Here is a 23,176-nt window from a genome sequence, read left to right on the forward strand (position 1 = left end):
AGAGTCCAAAAGACTAGGTTCAACCCTAGCACCTTACTGGATGCTTTGTCCTTCAGTCAGCTGCCCTGGGTCCCTCCTCTCCCCTCTCCTTCTCTCCCCTCACTTTCGTTTTCCTTTCCTTCTCCCACCTTTTCCACATAGCTGAGACAGGCAGACACTCTTACATAAGCCTGTCTGACCTACTTGAAGTTCTTTTGTTAAAAGCACAACCAGTATTCCTGTAGATACAGACCTGATGCCAACCCTCCAGGGCCCTGAGGTTGGGTCTGATTTTGCTTCTCTTGCATCCTTTCTGGCAGCCTAGGTTTAGATGCAGCATCCTTCTCTCCGCGTCTCTAGTGACACAGTCTGAAGGGAAGCCAGCTCAGCCAGTTTCAATCACCAGGGGCCTGATCCAGTGGCTGCTCACTGAACACCCCTCATCCACTATTTACCATGTCTGTTGAGAAACCAGGACTGTGATTTTTGTAAGAACAACAGTGTCTCACCTCTGAACAGGAAACACTACTGACAGAGACCAGAGGCACTTTTAAGTGCCTTGGCAAATGTCTTTTCTCTCATAGTGAGCCAACAGGCAGAGGGAAATCAATAAGCCATTGGAAAACATCTACTTTCCGATTAAATACAGATTTCCTCTTTGGGCTGTATGGACTCCCCGGGAGACAATTACATTCTCTTTGGAAATTTATACAAAGGCTCAAAGCCTTGTGAGCCTGTGTCCTAGATGGGCATGCTCAGTAAACTTCAAGGTGGTTTAACTTGATTGAAACATATTTATTTCTTCTATCTCTTCTCAGGATACAGGTCACAATGCCCCTGACTAGTTGCTGTTCCTGTTCTAACCACCAGATGGCCACATTTAAAGACAACTTAGAGAACTATTAGTTCCAACCTTTTTCTCTACTCTTCTCCCCACCTACAGCCCTCCTTCCCTTACAAGATTTTAACACGACATCTGTCAAATGGTTTAAAAAATGACTTTCCCTTTTCTGTCTGCCTTGCCCACCCACCCTCTGGCTGTGGTGTCGATGACTGCAGAACTATGTATGTGGGAGGCACGGAGGACAGATTCTTCATGTAGTTTTAGTCCCCTCCTCCTACTCTTCTATAAACCTAGAGAAGCACCACCCCCGCCCCTTCCCAGGAAACTTCAAACTGGCCTTCAAGAAACAGTCCAGGAAAAGTTAAAGCTCCTAGGGCTGGTTCCAATAGAACCACAGGAAGAAATTCAAGAACCCAGGTCCAAGACCCAAGATGGAGTCACGTAAGGAATTTGGCACTCTTTGAACCTCTGTCTCTACTCTAGGCTTCTCCTGGCCATCTCTCAAAGTATGACAGCAACAAGAAATCCCAATGGGTGCCTGAAACTTAGTACCCAAAGCAAGTCCAAGAAGAAGGCCACGATGCCCACGGCAGGAACATTTTGGAGATAGGTCCCAAGCTAGCTCAAGAGTCAAGTATAGGTTAGGGTAACCTCCAACTTGGGATGGCATGCTTCTGACTCAATTCATGGAGAGAAAATTGCTAAGTCATTTTATGTTTTGTTTTACTAATAGTTTGTCTCTTAGAATATTGGAGGATGACTGGGAAGATTGAACATAGTTCTACAATATGGCTTCTAAATTGTTGCATTGAGAGATGCTGCAAAAATTTCCATTAGGACCACTGACGATCTCAGTGCTAAATGTCAGAGTGGGGGCAGGAGTGGGTATAAACAGAGCAGTTTCAGATAGCCTCTCAAGGCAGACTGGGAAAATCCTCCTGATAAACTACTATAATTCCTCAGCTTGCCTGGAACTTGACACAAGAAGATGAAGCCAGGAAACAGTTTCAGAGATTCTGATTTCTTCTGAATGGTCCAGTGCAGTAAGAAGAAATTCTTATACTTCAAACTCTAGCTGTAGCAATTTTAAGACACTTTCAGTATGATGTATAATTCATCATCATTTGGGCTGCTTGTCAAAAATGCTGGGGTGATTTTTGAGCAGGAAATCTGTAGACCACACATTGAGAAACTTGTGAAATGGGTCAGTGCCCCCTGGGTGATGCCAAAAGATCCCAGAACAGCTTAACAGAAACTCCTGTTTCCAAGATGTGGAACTGCAAGCTGATGTTGACCAACCTGGGAGCTGCTCTAATGTGGGATCGTGGTTGGTGGTCCAGAAATATGTTTTCTTTCTGGTCTATGCAATCCTTGCTCATTTGGCTGCATTTTTCTCTAAAGAATTTGTTCCCTCAAAGAGAACAAACTCTTAATTATATGAAATTTTATGGCAGCAATGGGGCCTCACCTCAGAACTTCTTGGTCTGCTATGTTGAGCTAGTGGCTGAAATTTTATACCAGAAGAGTCCATTGCTGAGGGACAGAATAAGCAAGCAATTTCTCTGATATGTCTGTTCACTGTTATAGCTGAGATTACCCTGTAACTTCCTTTGAAAGAGGTATAGAAGATGTGTCATCCTTTGTTATTAGCCTGTAATGAGTGAGAAATGTATTGGATGCTTCTTACCTTACAATACACATCTAGGTTTCCCAAGCTTTTAAGTCCTGGTAGGTGTTAGCTGGTTTGTGACCAAGGTCAGTTGACAATTTTAAATAAAAACTTAAAAACATTGTCCTCCAGATCAGATGGTCTGTCCTGCTTTTGCTGAGCCTGATCTGCATATAGACTCACCTGTCACTCACCTTTCCATGTCAAACCAGTCCAGCTCATTTAATGTCTTTCAGGTGTGGCTGAACTCAATAGTAGATCTTCCATTTCATTAAAGTGAAAAATTGCTGCTATTGGGACACTTCAGGAAGCTGATGCGTAATAACTCCCAAATCACATGCCCAAACTAGGAAAAAGATTATGTCATGAAAAAGATGATTTTTGTGTATTTCCTTCCACTGTAGTCATAATCACCATCACTTGAATGCATTAATTATTCTGTTTAGAAATGAAATTATTTAGTTATAGGCCATAGTAACACCCAGATTTAAACTGAAATCAGCCTGGGAAAAGAAAGTCATAGGGAAAAGCAAAAGCAATTCTTGTGATTTTTACTTTTAATATCCGTAGTGTGGTTTGTCTTAGCTGGCATCTCTTCTCTTTTCCCTGATGACCATTGAGCACCTGTGCAACTCTTCCATAAAAACCAGCCCACCCCAAGAGTCATCTGGTCATAAAACCTACCAACAATAGATTGGCCCTTAGGCCACCTGGTACATGTTATATAAACAATTTCCTTGGCCCCATAGACTATGCTGCAATCTTATAGGCATTTAACTCTGTTGCTGTGATCTGCCTCACACCTTGCCTAGTTTTAGGACTCAAGTAAAACTTTAGATTGATGTTAAAAACAACGCTGTTTTATGGATTAAGTGATGTTTTAGGTCTACTGTTCACAAGTTGTACATTCTGGTTGTTTGGACAATAACACTTTGGATGACAATTTGAATAACTCCCATTTGTCTTATTTTCTTCTTATCTAGATAGAAATTAGTGAAAGAAGCAAATGGAGAGAGGATATAGGTGAGAATCACCAGGGAAGAGATTAAGGATCAAGATCACATAGGTAGAAAGAGGCAGCCTAACTCCAGTGTCCCTACAGTTAACCATGGCTATGCACATGCCTTTATCAGAGGTACAGAGGTAGGAATGCATCTGCTTTTGCAAGAGACTGAATTTGGCCAGAGTGGAAAGTTCCAGCATGTTTAAGACAAGAGCTGGATCCATAGTCAGGGCTAGATTAAGGACAGCTTTGAGAGATTGACAATAGGAAGTTATTGAATCTTCTTGAACCTGTATAATGGTACCAGCAAAGAAGTTTTGAAAAATGCATAACTAAGGAGTAGCTTGAGGAGGAGAGAGACCTGTGGGCAGCAGGAAGGTGGGAGGCAACTTAAGGGCCAGGCCTAGGATGGGGCATTGGAAATGAAGATAAATGATCGTATGAGAAGGGAGGGAGGGAGGGAAAGAGAGGTAGAAGAAGGAACACAGCAGGCCCAGAAGAGTTACCAGAAACAGGAAAGATAAGAAGAAAAATGGTGGCATATGATGAGTTTAACATATATTTTATTGGAAGTGATAGTAGGCCATGCAGTGAAATGTGGAGAAGGCTGTTAGAAATATGGGATTAGAGGTGACTGAGAGCTGATGTCATGAAAAAGATGATTTCTCTGAGGAGCTACATGGAGAAAATCAAGAGCCAAGGTCCCTGTTGACTTTAGAATGGGGCAGTCAAGGGCTAAAGTTGAAAATCCATTTCTCAGTTTCCCAGCCAGTCTAACTGGCCTGTGCTTTAATGTGTCACTGGCAATGCCTTAGTGGGACAGGAGGAGGCTAATCAGCTCCAAGCTTTCATTTTCCTGAGCAGAGAACAGTAAAACCATCCTATGGAGCATGTAGGAGGGTGAGAAGAAATAAGCTGCTATAATGACATTTCTGTCTTTGCAAAGCTGAAGTATTAGCCTCAATAGAAAGCCAGAACTGGAAGGTACCTGAGAGGTCATTTCTGTGGTTCACGTCTGTAACTTTACTGATAAACTGATACTGGAAAAGAGACCTAACATCATTCAGTGAGTTATTTGCAGAGTTTCTTTTAATAGCCAGTTTTTGTTGTACACCCTGGTAACTCCTAGAAGTAATTTTAACAGCATGGGTCACAACTTTCCAGAAATGTTGTCCTTGAACACTTTGGGCAAGATAGAATCTGTTTATGAGGCTGTACTAAAAAGACAACTGATTTATTAATGGAAGAGCATAAAACCCCAGCCTATTTTATATGTGCTTAAAGGTAATGAAGGAATGGATTTTGCCTTTGTCCATGCCTACCTGCTGATACAGGGTACCTTTCTGAGGAGATGGGGGCAGGCACCAACTGAAGAAAAACAGAGAGTCAAAACTCCTCATGCCCCTCATTGTCCTTCTGTGAAACTTCCCATGGCAATTGGCACATTTGCTATTCTTCACAAAACAATATATATTTTTTCTTTTTTAACCTTTTCATCTTCTGCTACTTGCCATTAAAACTCTCATATTTCTGGCAGCCACCTAGGCTAATTAAATAATTATTTGCGGTTGGTACTGCTCAGATGGAGGGCAAGAAGAAGAGGAAGACAAGTGGCATGGCTCTGGAAAACTAGGTAGAGGCTGTCACTTCAGGGTTTTTTTCTGAGTTGGCAAGGCCTTGCATTTGGAATGCTCCTTACATGACCCCAAATCCTTTATTTCAGACATACCATCCACTGAGAAAGGCGTTATAGACAGGCAGGGAACCAAACTTATGGGGTGGCATGGGATCACTGTCTTCTTTCCTTCCTGCTGAAAGGGCTCACTGGCCATTCCAAGTTAGCTGTAGATGCATGCCTTGTTGATCAGAAACCAGCCTTAGAGGTCAAATTCTGAATGTCTCCAGGGTATGGTGATCATATTTCCAGGTTAAAAGTCAGGGTTCATGGGTATGATAACATATATATATATATATATATATATATATATAGATAGATAGATAGATAGATAGATATAGATATAGATATATAGATATATAGATATATAGGTAGATATATATATATATATATATATATATATTGATATATTTAGAATCAATGGGATAGAATATTTGAAATGAGGATTGTTTGGGGAAATTAAATAAAAAGGAATAAGAGCTCATTCCTTCTTTATAAATTATATTATGACTCTTCTCCATCCCCATCTTTTTATTCATATCCAAAAGTGGCTTTAGTGTGGGATTGCGGAACACTGTGTGTCCCACTCACTAGCAAGTCTGAGCAAGAACCAACTTACAATTACTACATCTGAAATGTCCTAGGGATTGGGAATTATTTTCTTATAAGTCACAACAGCACTGTCCCAAGGCTCAGAGCCATTTGGGTACCTTCATGGAGTGAACCAGTTGTACCTCCTGGGTTTATGTTGGGCTTGTAGGCTGAAGGGATTGGAATAGATGGGGAATTTGGACTTTGGGTTGGGGGAGGGATATAAACCAGTTTTTAAAAATAAAGCATTTAACCCCTGACTTAACCACTCTCAAATGGCCTTTTCTTGGCTTTTCTTTCTTATATTTTGTACCATTTGATAATTTGATCAGATCCTGCTGCTTGAAACTCTTGACCTTAGCTTTTGTGAGATTGTATTCCTTGGCATTCTAATTATGTGATGACAGCTCTATTTAGTTTTGTTTCTCTGGATATTCTTTTTATCCTTACCTCCCATTGTTGTTGTTGCCCTAGGTTTCTGGACTTCTTTCTAAGCATTTTCTTCCAGGGCAAATTTCTTTGGTCTCCACAATTTCTTCTGGGCCATGGACTCCTAAACCTGTATAGCTATTTCCCATAACCTCTCTTGACCTTGAAACCTACCTGCATATATTGCTGGCCCCTACAGTCTACAAATTAAAGAGAATATTTGTCATCTTTCTTCCCCTCCTAAGCTAGCATTGTAGAGTAACTTACCCTCATGTTTTAATGATCATGCTTAGGATTGGATCCCCCCCACACACACACCAAAACAATTTTGACTTCCTCATTTTCATAAAGCTAGATTTAAGAACCTTCATACAGACTCCAGCCCACCTTTTCAGCCATCCTTCCACCCCCAACGGCCCTTTTCCAGCCCTTTTTAAACTTCTACATTTGCCATCAAAGCTCACATAGTCTTCACCTCTGAGACTTTAATGTCATTCCTCTGCCTCAAATACCCTTCCTGTTCCCTTTTGTATATTTTATAATCCTATTCATTTTTAAAGCCTGTATTAAGTGCCCCTCAACACTTCTAGAGTCCAGTAAGCACATATGATCCTTCCTTCCTCTGAAATCTTGAACTAGACCAGCATATATAGGTTTTGTACTAGTCACTGGACATTCAGCACTCAGTTCACCCTGTCTATAATTCTGCCTGTGAGGCAGGTATTGTATTTTTTTTGTATTCCAATTACATGCTAAACATTTATTTTGGTTTGTTTTTCTGGCTTTTTGTCTGTTCCTCATCTCCCTTTGTCACTGCTGCTTTCTAAAGTAGCAAAGCCCAGAAATTGAAGCCAGGTTTACCTGCCCTTAATGACTTCTGCATACTCCTTGAAGGGAATTCACTGATGGTACTCAAAGAGCATTTGACATTAGTAAGGACAATGGCTGACTCACAGTAAGTAGAGCCCTGCACCTAGTGGGAGTTCACTTGATTGAGAGTTGGATGATAAATGGATGAGCAGAGAAAAGTGCTTATTTGTGGGAGGGAAAGTGTAGCAAGTTAAAAATCAATCCTGTACACACAAAAAAGAGATTTAAAACCAATTTCCAGCCCCAATTTAGTTAACTGTTAAAAGAACTCAGAGGATGGTGGGGGGAAGCATCACTTGACTCCTGCTTATATTTGTGAATAGAGAGCACAGGTGCCCTATACACCTAGCATCTCTTTCAGGTTAATCCTCCTCTCATTATATGAACACACATCTGTCAACTCTTGATTCAATGTTTTACAGCTCATGAAATAAGTGGGGATATAGAATTTCCATTTATCAGGTGAATAAACTGAGGCCCAGAGGAAGCATAATTTTTAAGAGCAGAAACTCTAGAGCTAGAGTGAGTCTGCATTTTAATTATGGCTTCAATACCTGTTGGCTGTGTAAATGTGAACAAATTATTTAACCTCTCTTAGCTTTAGTTTTTTCATCTGTAAGATAGTAATAATGTTAGTATCTCCTTAAAGTGTTGTTGCGAGTCTTAAGTGAGTTAAGGTGTGTAAAGTGCTTAGAATAGAGCCTGACCTATTACTAGTAAGTACTTTATACCAACATCATTATTATTATATCTTTAGCAAGAAGTAGAGCAAGGTCCTAAATCCAGTTGATTTTTTCTGCCTCCTCTATATACAGTGTTATATTGGGGCAAAATAGGTCCAGAAATAGGTCCACATGATGACCATAAACAGGTCACATCTGCTATAGTATACCTGATTAACAAAATGATGGTTGATGGGTGATTATCTTTAAAGTGCTATATAGTTCTGACTATAATTGATTCCAAGTAGGTCTTGACAATAGGTTTGCCCATTGGTTTGTGGCCACTGGGTACTGGATTGGTTTGACCAGGGCATAGCTAGGCTATCTGACCTGAGGTCCCAGACAAGTCAACTGGACTAAATGGGTATAAGAGTGAGGCAACTGCTCCTGAGCAAAGAGTCCCTAATAAAAAAAAGTCCACTGTAGAAAGAGCACAGACAGTGGAATCAACCAGATTTGGGCTTAGGGGTCCTCAAACAGCACCACAGATAGCATCCTGAACAGGGTGTTGGTAACTGATACTAATATATTCTTTTGACCCTTGGTAAAAAGCCAAGGGTGTAGCTTTAAACCACAAACCTTCATGATGCTCTGCGTTGATGTTATATGTACCTATAGAGACTTTTCTATAATGATTTACTTTATTGAGGCCAGTGATCAGCAATTCTCCACTGAGACGAGAACAAGAAGAAATTGACTTCTAGTGTAGTTAGAAAAAAGCAAGTTCAACATAAAAATAAATCTCCTCATAGGTAGGAGCATCATTGATGGTGGCTGTTCAACTCTCTTTGTTTGAGTTCTTTAAGAATAGGAGCCATCTGGTTTATGATATTATGGGTGGAGTTATATGAATACAGTATAGCTAATTAGTAAACATTGGTAGTCCAGTATGATGGGTTATAATACTCCATAATTTATTGCTTGTGTGATTAGCCAAAGGGCCAGGCCGCCTCTTTGAACCTGTTTCTTCATCTTTAAATATGGAAACAGTTCATTCAGGAAGGATCATGTGATGCAGTAGATTTGAAAGCACTTTGTAAACAGTAAATCATGAGGTACTTGGAAGGTGGTGCTATAAAAGGTCCTATTGGAGATCTCTTTTACATCCATGCTGAGGAGCTCCCCCATATCTTACCTTCTCTGGATGGCACAATAGCTAGAAACTTGAGCAATGAGGGATGCATGAGGCAGGAGCTGACCAATAGTGTTATTTTCTGACTGGTATGTTGGAAGGTAGACCTGTGTGACAGGATATTATGTTCCATATCCTGTTTCTGTTGTCTTTGAACTGTTTTTGTCAAGAGCCATGTTGCCTTGGGAAATTAGTCCTTCCTCAAAGCAGACTGATGAAAAAGGTGACTGCTAGAGGAAATGTTCAGCTACTCATTGCTGGGGAGAGAGTATTTGAGTCCTTTGCCTGACAGGCCATATGTTCTCTATTCTGGAATCTGTTTCTGCAAATGCCAGGGAGACTCATGGACCATGCTGGCAGAAACCAGTTAAGAAAAAAAGAAAACAAATAATACAGTGATCAGGATGGTAGCCAGAAAGAGGCATACTATTTCCCCACCTCATCCTCATTAGATGAGTGTTGTGAACATGTTCATGTGTGTGTTCTTGTGTCAGAGAGATAGATGTCTGCCTGATGCTGTGTGGAGCCCAGTCCTAATGACCACAAAGTTCAATGACCAGTGTTAGGGTTTGTTCACAACCCCAGTGTTGCTGGGTGGCCCTGAGCTCACCCCTTAATTTCCCCTGGCTCAGTTTTGCCATCTATTAAATGCAGAAATCAACCTACACCTCTCTATGTGTATCATAGGGTGGTTGTACAAATCACTGATTGAATCTGTGCCAAGGTTGAGTTTCTTTGGAGCAAGTCATCACAGAAAGCCATATTCTTTCAAACCCATGACCTCTCTGATGGCATCATGTGTGGGTGGCAACCAGGAGGCTGCAGGACTGGGGTCCATTGTATGTGAGGAATGCCATGGTCTGTAACCTCTGGGGGTGGGATACAGTGGTGTTAAAAATGTACCACCAACTCTCAGTTGGTCAGTTACAGTGAAGAGAAGGAAAGGGAGAGGAGTGCAGAGAATTTTGAGCAAATGTTCTCGAGCCTCATTTTAGCATGGATTTCAGTCTCTCTACCCCTTCCAGAGCTTCAGATGCCTCGAAACTCCAAGGAGAGATGGACTGGTGCTTTCTTTCTTCACTGGGGGTGGAGATAATGAGTAGGGATAAAAACATGAGGCATATGTAGTCCATATTCACATTCTGGGTCATCCCACTCACTGGCTAATGTAGTTGACAGTATTGTTTGCCTTATAGTTTAGTGGTGCTTGTACTTCCAGTGCCATCTCTCTTACCCTCAGTCTTTACTACTAGTATGTGACTTCCCATAAAGTAGTAGAGCTTTGTGGGTGGGATAAGGGGGCAAGTAAGATAGCCAGCTGTGTGGACTGAAAACATTCTCATTTTGTCTCCTAAGCTGATCACTGGAGATTCCATCGTTAGTGCTGAGGCAGTATGGGATCACGTCACCATGGCCAACCGGGAGTTGGCATTTAAGGCTGGCGACGTCATCAAAGTCTTGGATGCTTCCAACAAGGATTGGTGGTGGGGCCAGATCGACGATGAGGAGGGATGGTTTCCTGCCAGCTTTGTGAGGGTGAGTGTCAGCCTTCACTCTCCTCTCCTGTCTCCTTGGCTGCCTGCCCCCGGATTTCCCCTCACCAGCCCCTGTTTTATTGATCATTTATCTCATGGAGGCTCCTCTCACATTTTACTTCTTTTTGTGGTCTCCTACCCAAGACCTAGGCTTCCTTTAATTTTTTTACTTTCTAATTTTGAAACTTTTAATTTTTTTCTTTTTTATTTTAACAATCCCCACCTACTGCCTCCTGCTGTGACTTTATACAAATCACTTCCCTTTTGGCCTTGATGGTTTTTTTTAAGACCTTTTAAAACCATATTTCTGTGAATTTTACTTTCTTACCTCTCTTATTTTCTGCTGTCTTTTTTTGTCCTTGTCTCCTCTTTTTCATTCTTTCTTTTTACATATCTCTCCCCTCCTTTCTCCTCCTCACTCTTCTGTTCTTTCTTTCTCTCATTTTGGGAAGTGTGAACACACCTGTATATTGTCTCAGGATTGTCTTCAGTTGTTAATGTATGAGTGTGGGCTCCTTATTTTCTCAGGGGCTATAGTTTACTGATTGAAAACTTACTTTTTACAAGAGACTCAAGCGGTTGGTATCTAAGATGTGCTGTGGGTGGGAAGCAATCAGCCTGATTGGGCTTGCAAAGGCTTGGCCCATTTTACATTGTACCATGAAGAACCTGGCCCTTAACAAAAGGAACTATTGAAAGCGGGCTCCTTAGCAATTACGACTTCTTCTGGGTCACCAATTAGTAAGATGATATGGGAAAAGAGCATTGGCCTGGTGACCAGCTTTTGACCATATCTAAGAAGTAAGAGCTTGAATCGGATCTTTGGGAATTATGAGCTCTGATTTTTCCCATCCACAAAATGATCTTGGCAATTCTTTCATGCCCGGGGATGTCATAATGAATGAGAAAATACACGTAAAACAAACAAACAACAACAACAAAAAAAACTACAACTTTGTGACCACCAAAGTACCAATGTCATGTAAGGATGTCTTACCATTATCCTTACCACAGCCTATCACCTTCTGTTAATTTCTTCTGTAAAATAAGGATCAAGTCCTGACCCAAACCAAAGATCAGAGTTGTTTCGATTTTTGGGTGATGAAGGGCCTCGAGATTAGAATGACAGCTGTGTGGCATGAAGGAAGGGGCAGGATATTTTGAATCAGACAACTGAGAGGTTGTCTCAGTTTTATTACCTTCTAGCTCTATGGCTTTTGGTAAGACTTTTCACCTCTCTGAGACCCAATTTTCTCATCTGAACAATAGGAATAGCAGACTTTTTACAATGATTAAATAAAACCACATATATGAGTAAAGTGTTTAGCACAGTGCTTGGTATATAGTGGGTACTTGACAAATGCTGATATACTTAATTATCATCTTTATCCTCATCCTCATCACTACCAACTCCTTATTAGATCCAAAAAGATCTATATATTAAGGCTGGCCATATTGATTGGAAGAAGTCTCCTTCCTTGGAGGGTGCAAACCCAGGAAGCACTGCTAACTGGTTGGAACGATTTAGCTGAGGGCACTTGTCAGAAACAGAGAAGTGGACAAAGTGACCTCTTATCCCCTCTGTCCTGAGAATGTCCTAATGAAATATCCAATCTTCTTTATCTATGTATGTGGCATCTTTCACCAGGGTCTTCACATGCCATCTGTTTCCCAGCTCAGCTTTGTTCATTGATGACCCCAGGGGTAGTAAAAAAGAGCACATCAATAGCCATGGGTCTTTGAAGCCCTGTATACAAACAGCTTGTGTGTCTTAGAATGACAGTCCCCTCTCTTTAAAAGAAGGATTAAATTGCACCTTGTGACAATGTCACCCAAATCCAAATGTATTTCACTTTTAGTGAAATTTTATTTTTGTAATAAACAGTACCTCAAGGGGTGGGACAAAATGATTGAGCAAGGCAGAATGGCTCTGGGAGGCAAATGACAGAGCCAGGCTTTAGAACATAAACGAGCTGGTATTGATGCTGCTACATCCAAGGCCAGGAGGAGTGTTCCTCTGAGCACAATTGAAGCAGCCACTTGGATCGGCTGATTCTAATGTTTAAGAACGCCATCGACTGGCCCAAGAATACATAATATAGAGTCTAGTCTATTGGTTCTCAGTTGCCCAATGAAATTATTCCCTTGAGTAGTTTAAAAAACAAACACTAAAACCTAGGTTCCAGGCTGGTCAAGACAGAATCTTTGATATTGAGAACAATTGTTCTAGACAAGCACAGCCCAGTAGAAATATATTGTGCGACACAAATGCAAGCCACGCATATAATTAAAAATTTTCTACTAGCCACACTAAAAAAAAAGTTTAAAAAAAGGTAAAAGTGAAATTAATTTTAGTCTTTTATTTAATCCAATCTATTCAAAATACTATCATATAATATCCATAATAATAAAAGCATAATATGCAAATCGACCAAACTGCAGAACAGCAGAATGACTGTCTGAATGTCCTTCTAGACAACCTTCCAGATGAAGCCAGGGCTGTGACAGCCAAGGCAGCTGGGGCTGTAAAGGCCTACTCTTGCATGAATTTCATGCATAGGGCCTCTAGTCGGGGAGGGTAGGGAGATGTGGGGGAGATAAGAGATCAACTGAAGGGCTTATATGCATGCATATAACCATAACCAATGGATACAAAACTCTGGGGAGGGAGGGCATTTATGGGAGAGGGAAGGGGCAATGGTAAGATATGTACATATATAATACCTTAATAAAAAATGGGAAAAAAATAATAGACAAACATGTAAATTGACTGTACAACCATAGCCAATCAGTGTGAGTATGCAAATTAACCCAACAAAAATGATGGGTTAAATTGCATATGCAGGCACAGAACAGCTGGGAGAGGTGGGATGCCTGCTATGATGGGAAGGAGGGTTGCAGAGGGAGCTACAGGAGCAGTGCTCCAGACAGAAGCGAGGACTTGCCAGCTCCTGGGTGGCCAGGGAGCAGGGATGTGCTGGCTCCCGGGCAGCTGGGAGTGAAGCCAGGGGAAGGAAGGCTTATTCTTGCACAAATATCATGCAATGGGCCTCCAGAATAATATAATACACTATCACTACAAAATTATTTTCTGGCGTATAAGACAACCCCCTAATTTTACAGTTAAAACATAGGTTTAGGCCTATATTCACTGTATAAGGCTACCCCCCACTTCAAAGAAAAGACTTACTTTGCTGTCAAGATCTGCAGGTAATTTTTGTGCGATTTTGGTCTTTTGCCCCCGATTTTCGGTTGACTTTTTTTCATTTCAAAAGTCGTCTTATACGCCGGAAAATACGGTGTATATATATTTACTAAGTCTTTGAAATCTGGTGAGTATCGTATATTTACAGCACATCTCAATTCACACTAATCACATTTCAGGTGATTGTTAGCCATATGTGACTAATTGCTATTGCATGAGATAGCATAAAATAGCACAATAATAGATCAGGATTGTTAATGAAAGCACCTAAATCATAACTTAGAGCTTTAATACTCTGTCTACTATACCAGTGATTATTCTGTTAGAAACTAAGCATTCCCTGTTGCCTCAGATTGCATTCAGAATGAGAATTTGATTATTCTATAACTTTTTGTTTGTTTTAGTAATACTCTAATGGTCTTCAGATTGCTGAAGGGAAGTATTATAGAACTTAGGCTGTTACGGTATTGCCAATGAAAGAAAATTGGGGTAGGCTGCTGTTGGCATGAATGATGTGAATATTGGCTCCTAGGTAGACCTTTCAGTTCTCATGAATGAGTGTTTACATGTAGGTTTACATTTCTAGTAACATTGTGTGATAGTCAAGGGATTAAAATATGGAGGTTATGGAGGAGGAATCCAAGATGGCTACACAGGTAAACACCTAACCGCAACTGCACGCAACAATTTCAATAAAATACAAGTAAAATATAAAATGGACATTACTCAGAACTACAGGAAAGTCGACTGACTGGAAATTCTACAACAAGAAGGAAAGAGAAAACCAGAAGGAAAATCAGAGGAGCTGTAAAAGCCTAAGGTATGGAGACACATTGCGCACGGAGAGGACGGAGCCGGAGAGGAGGGGGAGGCTGAGTGCCTGGCTGGCATTTCCTAGGGGAAGGAGATAAAAGCTCCAGACTGTGCTGAGCCCCAGTTCCGACTGCACTGAACCCCAGTTCTAGGCCAGACCCCGGGGACCCAGGCTCATACAGAGGGAGCTGGGCTGTAAGACGGAACCCCAGGGGAGCAGTGAAAGGAGGTCCTGGAGGCGTGCACATTGAACGCAGAGGCGCAGAGAACAGACGGTTGGCTGTGCTGCGGGATTGCCCTGGCAGGAAGGAGACAAAAGCTCCAGACTGCTCTGAACGCCACCTCCAACTCCACTTCCAACTGAACTGAACCCCAGTTCCGGGCTCATTGGGGGAGAGACTAGACTGTTTGGTAGCAGGTGAAACTCGAGGGCACCTCACTCTCAGAGGTGCTTGCAGCGAGTACCTAAGGACCCTGAGAAACACTGAAACTCAGGAGCCGCATAGGGCGTGGCTGACAGAAGCCAAGGCTGTAGGCTCCACCCTGAAACACTGCTCCATCCAAGCAGAACACAGAGACCTTTAAGGTTACCAACTCAGGGAAGCTGTGAAAATGCCAAGACAAGGAAACAGATCACAAACGAAAGAAATGGAGGACAAAAAGTGACTGGATATAGAGTTCAAAACCACACTTATAAGGTTTTTTCAAGAATTTCCTAGAATAGATAGATAAGACCTATGAGGATATGAAAAAGGATCAACTAGAAATAATAAGGAATCAACAAGAAATAATAAGGGATCAACAAGAAATAAAGAACACATTGTCTGAAATAAAAAAATATTATACGGAGTCCTAAAAACAGAATGGAAGATAGCAAGAATCAAGTCAAAGATTTGGAACATAAAGAGCCAGAAGACACTCCTCCACAGAAGCAAGAAGGCAAGAGAATCCAGAAAGTTGAAGATCATGTAAGAAACCTCTGGGACAACTTCAAGCGAACCAACATCAGAATTATGGGGCTCCCAGAAGATGAGAGAGAGCAAGATATCGAAAACATACTGAAAGAAATAGTGACAGAAAACTTCCCCCAACTGCTGAATTAGACTTACAAGTCCAGGAAGCGCACAGAACTAGTAGATATCCTGTCCAATAAGAGTAATATGCAAATTAACCACCACTCTGCTATGCCAACAAGCCACACCCACCAGACAATCAGGAGAAACTATGCAAATTAACCCAACCAAGATGGCTGTGGCCACAGAGAAAGCAGGAGGGAGGTTTGGGTTTCGCCGGCAATAGAGGAAGCCAAGCTTTCTGCCTGCCCTGGCCTGCCTTGGCCTCCGCTTAAGGCTACAAAGTTTCAAATATAGAAGATACATAAATTCCAACAGAAATGGCTGCTACCACAGAGCAAGCAGGAGGCTTGGCTTCACTCCAGGCTACAAAGTTTCAACTGTAGAAGATAAATAAAATCCCAGATACCAGAGCCTCTGCTTGAATAGCAAGGGGGGGCGGGGGCATGGATAGCCTGCAAACTACCACAGGCCCTTCACCCAGGCCACCCCACACCCCAAAGGGAACCCCAACTCTAATCTGATACACACTTCAGGGCAAACCAGCCTGCCCTCACCCATGCACCAGGCCTCTATCCTATCTAATAAAAGAGTAATACCATCACTCCAACACACAAGATGGCTGCCCCCATGTGGTCAAAGATCCTGCCCCCATGTGAACACAAGATGGCTACCACAAGATGGCCAGCAGGAGGGCAGTTGGGAGGGACCAGGCCTGGAAGGGAGGGCAGTTGTGGGTGATCAGGTCAGCAGGGGAGGGCATTTGGGAGGGACCAGGCCTGCAAGGGAGGGCAGTTGGGGGTGATCAAGCTGGCAGAGGAGGGAAGTTGGAGTGACCAGGCCTACAGGGAAGGGCAGTTGGGGGGAACCCAAGCCTGCAGGGGAGGGAAGTTAGGAGCAAACAGTCTGGCAGGGGAGCAGTTAGGTATCAATCAGGCTGGCATGGGAGTGGTTAGGGGGTGATCAGGCTGGTAGGCAGAAGTGGTTAGGGGCAGTCAGGAAGGCAGGCAGGCGAGGAGTTGGGAGCCAGCAGTCCTGGATTGTGAGAGGGATGTCTGACTTCCCATTTATACCTTATTCCACTGGGGAGTTGGACATCCCTCAAGGGGTCCCAGGTTGGAGAGGGTACAGGCTGGGCTGAGGGACAACTCCCCCCATGCACAAATTTTGTGCACCAGGCCTCTAGTTTTAAAATAAATTTGCTGTCTTCATTCCTTTACATAAGTAATTTTCAACCTTTTTCATCTCATGGCAACAAAAACTAATTACTAACATTTTGTGGTACACCAAAATATGTTTTATTTTTTGCCAGTCTGACAAAAATAGGTATAAGTTTGATTCTTTCACACTGGATAGCTATTGTTGTATTAGCTGTTGTCTTTTTTTAATTTGACAATTTAAGGGAAAAGATGTTAGCTCCCCAGACTAAATAGTCAGGTATTGCTTCTTTTAAAAATTATTGCAGCACACCAGTTTGCTTGTCATGGCCCACTGGTTGAAAATTGCTGCTCTACATTGATTTTTGGTTGAGGGTAGAATGGTACTGTAGAAACACTGCTAACTGTATTCTACATATTTGGTATATTATCATGGGCTTTTATTTTTCTCCTTCATTTCTAAAACATTCTCTAAATGTATTCAAGTTCTGACATGTCTAGGTAGGACATAGTGATAAATCATACAGATCTATTGAATCTTCATTAGTGATGTAGTTGGTAGGCAGAGATGGGCTATTTCCTGGGATGCTATATCTCCATGTTATAGGATAGTTACTTGGTTTATCCAGACTGACCCTGAGCTGAGATTCAGTAGCACATGAAGAACATCAGTACTAGATTTGGCATGTGACATAAAAGCATATAGCAAAGTAAAGACTTTTGCCTAACTCCATACCAACTGGACCCCTTTTGTAGATCATTGGACAAATTTTGTAACTAATATAGCAAGGCACCTTCATTCCTTAAATGGAAGACTCATTGCTGTATGAACATCCCAGTATTAGAACAGTAATCAAGGGTACTTTGTGAGGTATTGTCCAAGTTAGCCCTAACTGATATTAATCAGATTAAACACAATGTAGAGTTTGAGATTCTTGTCTCAGTTCTGTTATTAGTTGTGCAGCTTGAGCAGCTTCTTGTACATATTTGAAGCTCAGTTTTTTTCCTTCCAAAATGGGGATAATTGAGTCTTGTGAAAATCCATTGTAACCTGTGATATGCTGGATACCTGTAGTATGATACCATTTTGGCTATTGTATAAGAAATTTCTGGATACATGTTTCTTCTACTCAGTCAAATATTTGCCTTCTCAGTTGTTCAGAATTTCATTTTGCATGTGTATAACATGTATGTGTGTGTGTTCTCCCTTTTGTACTGGAGGCAACATGTCTTTACCAGAGCCATGCAGGGGATGAAGTACCTTCTTAGAAGTTGGTCAGGTTAAGTAAATTACAGCTTACTGAATATCAGTTTTGCTATCTAGTTATTGACATCTTCAGCTGCTTTCCTGGCCTGGTCTCCCTAATTGGAAGCTGAGAGCAGGCTGTTGGGATATTATTGTGTCTCTAAATGGTAAACCTCAACCCTGTGGAGGGGCCTCCTTTTGAATGATGGGCTCTAACTCAAAATTATACAGGCATTTTTACTTTGTCAACAAGTAAAAATGAACTTTTGTTCTGACTCTGTTCTATAGCCTGCAGAGAGATTGCTGTCTACTTTGTACAAATACATCCAGTTCTTGGTAGGCAAGGCCTGCATGACAAGGCATGGGTTTGGTCAGAAATTTAAGAACCTGCTCAGGTTGCATTAGCATATATATTCTTTTTCAAATTTTAGATTTCTCTGGTTTTAGGCCTGTCTGGAGGCAGAGGGATGAAAGGATGAGCTAATCAAATCATTACCATAATTTTTTTGCAGTTGAACAGATCAGATGTCACAGAAAATAAACCTTTCCTGTTTATAAGGAAGCCCACTGTTACAAAGTTTTACTTGGATTTTGATTACATAGCATCTCTTCTTCGCTGCACTTGGGGAACACTTTTCACCTGTGTGAAACCTTAAACTCACAGTAGATTTATAGTTGAAAGGACCCATTTTGGCCAGGAATGACTGAATTAGATGTTTACAGGACCAAGACAGATAATAAGAGTAAATCAGTCTGAGAGTGGGATAAATGGGGGCCTTTGTCTAACTGGGAAATCTATGCCCCATCTAAAGGGAGCAAAAGACTTGGATGGTTCTCATCAGTGGGATAAGGTATAGGAAGGAAGGAAGTCCAGTGTGTTGAGATATTTCAGTATTTTCAAGAAAACAAGAATTTAATTTTATGTAAAAATACCCATATTTTTAAGTATTGACAAGTAATTCACATTTTTTTTAAAAAAGAAATACTGTGAGGGACAGCTACCACACATCTTTAGGCTAAATTGTCCCCTGGGTTCCAATTGGGGACCAGTAATTAGCCTGACATTCTCAATGTATAAATACTGAGGAAACAAACAGGCCCAAAGAATGGAACTGGCTTAATTATCTTATAGGAATTAGTGAAAAAGATAGGATTTGTACCCAGCCCATGAATGTTACTTAAGAGAGCTGGTTTAAAGTCTTTGTCTAGTAAGTACAATGTCTGGACTTCTGTTATGGTTTCTGTCAGTTGTTTTTTCCTGTGAATGGGCCATAATTTTCTGTTTCTTTGTATGCCTTGTAATTATTTTTGAAAACTGGGCATTTTGAATATTATAGTATGGTAACTCTGGATATCAGATTATCTCTTCTCCCAGGGTATGCTGTTGTTGGTAGTTGAGGGCTGCAGTTGTCCATTTGTTTAGTGACATTTCCAAATTATTTTTGAAAAGACTGTATTCCTTGTCATCTGTGAACACTGAAGTATCATTGTCCAGCTAGTGACCTAACAAATATTTCTTTAAATACCTATAACCAAGAAGAGAAAAAAACAAACAAACAAAAAACTACTCTTGTAGTCTGATGGCTCTGAGCTGGGGCACTGCTTCAACACTACTCCAGGTTACCCACAACTCTGCCTCAGCCATCTCCTACTCTCCTGCTTGTATAATATATAACCCAGAGATCCTCCAGAAGTGCAAACCTACACTCTATACTTCTCTCATGCTTTTTCTGAGTATGCACCTGGTTCAGGGCATGTGTGTAGCACTTTAACTTCCTCAGTATGCATGGTAGCCTTTCTGAGTTATTATTCTTTCAAGAAATTTCTTCCTTAGTCTCTTTCCTTCTGTAATATTGGGCCTGTTTCCTGCTTTTCCCTTCTGCCATCCTCTATCTTGTGTGGGCATGGGAAGTATATGTCTTTGAATTTTTCAATAGTGGAAGTAACAGCCTCAAAATCCACTTGAGTCCAAGGAGGTAGGGATACAAAACAAAAGTCAGCATCTGTGCTTGTCCCTCAATGCCAAATAGGTCAAAACACATAGCCACAGTATTTTAAGAACAAGGTCATTAGCCCACTGGCACCAGCAAGCTGCATGAAGTATATAGGCCACCCTTGTCTCAGATGCTGGGGAATAGAGAATGGTTGGCAAATTAGGGAAAATGCCTCAACTTTCTCTTAGCAAATTTTAGCCTCAGTTTTCTGTATCAAGTTCCTGTATGGTTTGGATTAGAGTACAGAATTCTGAAAAAGTTGGTCCTGTCAGTTATGTCAGCTAAGTGTTATTTCAGTGGAGGGACTGATTCTTTGTGCATCCTAATTAGTGATGTTACTCCCTCCTGAATCTTAATCCTGTGCTTTCTGTGCTATAGAATAATCGGGAAAGGGTATGCTTGGGCTGCTAACAAGACTTAACGCTTGAAAATGTATCTCCAATTCCAAGATAATGGCAATAGTATTTTGCTTTCTTGGGATGAGTTCAGATATGCCAGCTCTTGTTTATCCACCAAAACTTCAAGTAGACATAGGCCTCTAGCTTTAACTATCTATGTATAAGGTCTTGTTTGTGGCCCTGGAGGTGACTCATTGCAGTATCTGAGAGTTGAGTCTAACATTAACAAAGAGAGCCTTTGTTCCATGGATTACAAAGATTTTTTCCCTCCGTACCAGAATTTCAAATGGCATTAGCACTCATTTATATTTGAATGATGCATTTTAATGGTTTCTGACTGTGTACATGTTTTGGGTGACATTATTCAGAACTTCTTTTGGCTAATTGTAGGAGATTTGCCTGACCAAGTTGATGTCCTCCATATTCAAGGAGGTGACCCTATAGGTCTCTCTCAGAATACCCAAACTGATAGTAATGTTGAGGGTAATATAGTTTATACCCCATGCTCTAGATAGGGCTGTACCTAATCACCCTGGATTTCTGAGAACCTGGCATCTATCAACAAAGTCTTACCTGCTTTGTTAGTAAAGCTACTGGCCCTTAGGCTGTAGTCTAAGCAAATTTCTTAAAACATTTTGCTTTTTTGCACTAGGAATATGGTATTTATGAACTGGTACCAGTAGAAGACACTCTGAATTGTTCTCTTGGTGGTGGAGCTTTCCTTCCAAGGCCCTGCTATTAATCCATAGCATGAATCAAATATCTTGGTTGGCTTTCTGAGTTAAAGACTATAATCTGGGTCCTGGGGCCTATTTTTTCTTAGTATAGCCAGTCCCTGGATTCATTTAGGGATCGCCTTAGGCTTCCCTAGTATCATGTCTACATTGCTTTGGTGGTCTTGATGACTTGAAAAGAGGAAGAGTGTTTGGAGATGAGGTCTGTTTCGGAGGCTTTTTGGGAAGTATAACATTTTGAAAAATCATGATAATTGTATATATTATTTTCCTTTTGAAAAATCATGATAATTGTATATATTATTTTCTTTTTCCATCAGTATAGATATTATTATGAGTCAGAGTGCACCTCTTAACATTTTTCTTCTCAGAGCTTCTTATTACTAGTGCTATTAATATCTCCTTGCCAGTATGTATTAAGTCCTAAATAAATACAACTGTCTAGCACTTAGCAGCAGCTACCTCCTTGAGCTAGGTAGAAAGGCTGAGAGTATCTGGCATCTTGAGAGTCCTACTTATAGGTATCTTGTTCTGCTTGTTAGGGGTTCACCAGAGGAACCATACTAAGAATCTCCCTTTTAGTGTTCAGAAGTGAGTCACACCTTGGTTTGTGAAGTTTTGACATTGAATGAGAGAATTGGCAATTCCTGCTATAGCTCTGTTTTCAGAATTGACTTGATATATGAAGTAAACACCGCATAGTCATTTCTGGAGGACATGAGATCTTTAGGATATGAGACACAGGGCAAAGAATCTGAGGGCTCAGGCTTCATATGCACTATTCCCATTAGAGATCCAGCCAGTGAGGGAGTCTTAACACCTCTTGGTCTAAATACATATAGGTACCTGTCTTTCAGAAACATTTTCTTTACTACTAGAGAATAAAGGTAAAGAAAACGTAAGTCAAGAAGCCAGATCCCACGAATAAGGATGCTATTCCCTGAGCACAGTGGGCTGCACTGATCGGTTGATCATGCCAGTTCATAGGGAACCTAACTATCCTCCTCTTTTCTTGACTAGTATTAGAACTCAGATCCAGTGAAATCTTAGTAACAAGCTGACTTTTGCTGAGTCTTTTGCAGTAGAGGAGCCAAGGGGTAGGTGGATCATGCTAAGAAGGCAGGCGAGGCACATGAATAGGGAGCTTTGGGCAGAAATTATTCTAGCCTTTTGAGGTCGAATGATACTTCTAGGGTTTACCAGAGAACAGTGTATTGGAAATTTGCCATGTAGGCATATCAAAGATCAATTTGTGTGTATTGAGCAGGTGGCATTCTCTGTAGAGGAATAGGGAATTATGGAGCATCTGGGGATGGAGAAATGAAACATCTGTCATATTATCAGGCAGGAAGAGCAACGTGAATGTAGCAGGAACATTCTAGATAGTCAGAGATTAGAAGGGCCATCTCTGCTGCTGATTATCTGGGGAATGTCAAGCAGGGACTCTTCCTTTTCTGAGCTTCATTATCTCGGCTGAGAGTCCAAGGGGTTGGGCCAGGTTGTTTTTAAAGGCCCTATCTGCACCGGTCTGAGGTTCTTCCATGATTCTAGAGCCAGGACCATTTGTATTTATCAGCCTTCATCTACTTAGAATAGTACATTAAATTGGTTTGATGGAGCTGTCCAGTGTATCAGGAAATATTTGACTTGACACTAGTTGAATAGAGGGTGGAAGGAACATTGACACATTAACTGGTAAATCCTCATGTCCAGGTGGTGAGGCTGTTCCTATGATGCATCAACCCATAGATCCTATTCAGGGAAGATGATATGAGGTGGCATAAAGAAGAAATTCAGCTTAAAATCTGTGGCCTCCTGTTCTTTGAGCAGCCAGACTCTAAGTTAAGAGACAGTTTCCTCTATTTATTTATTAATGTATGTATTTATTTATTGGTGACACTATTACAGATGTACCCCATATCCCCCTTACCCTTTACCCACCTCCACTCAGCCCTCACTGATCCTCTGACTATCACCACACTGTTGTCTTTGTCCATGGGCTATGATCTCTGCCAAGCCTACCCATACCTGTTGAGTAGGAAGCTTCCAGAGGTGTATATATCCAGCCTCAATATTTACTTCCTTATATATGCCTCTCCCACTGTCC

General features: G+C 41.3%; 1 protein-coding gene across 11 annotated transcripts in view; it reads left to right on the plus strand.

The window, feature by feature from the left end:
- The window catches only part of ARHGEF9 (Cdc42 guanine nucleotide exchange factor 9), a 306,848-nt gene that overhangs the window by 182,570 nt on the left and 101,102 nt on the right, over nt 1-23,176 (plus strand). For 7 of the 11 annotated variants that reach the window (XM_084869460.1, XM_084869456.1, XM_084869461.1 and 4 more), the window contains one exon: nt 10,271-10,450. The exons of the other annotated variants lie outside the window; for them this stretch is intronic. In XM_084869460.1, coding sequence (XP_084725586.1) covers nt 10,271-10,450 — 180 coding nt within the window. The remainder of the gene's footprint in view (nt 1-10,270; nt 10,451-23,176) is intronic. 11 annotated transcript variants of the gene reach the window in all.

The sequence above is a fragment of the Pipistrellus hanaki genome (genome assembly GCF_964339955.1).
Source record: "Pipistrellus hanaki genome assembly, chromosome: X".
Taxonomy (NCBI): Eukaryota; Metazoa; Chordata; class Mammalia; order Chiroptera; family Vespertilionidae; genus Pipistrellus; species Pipistrellus hanaki.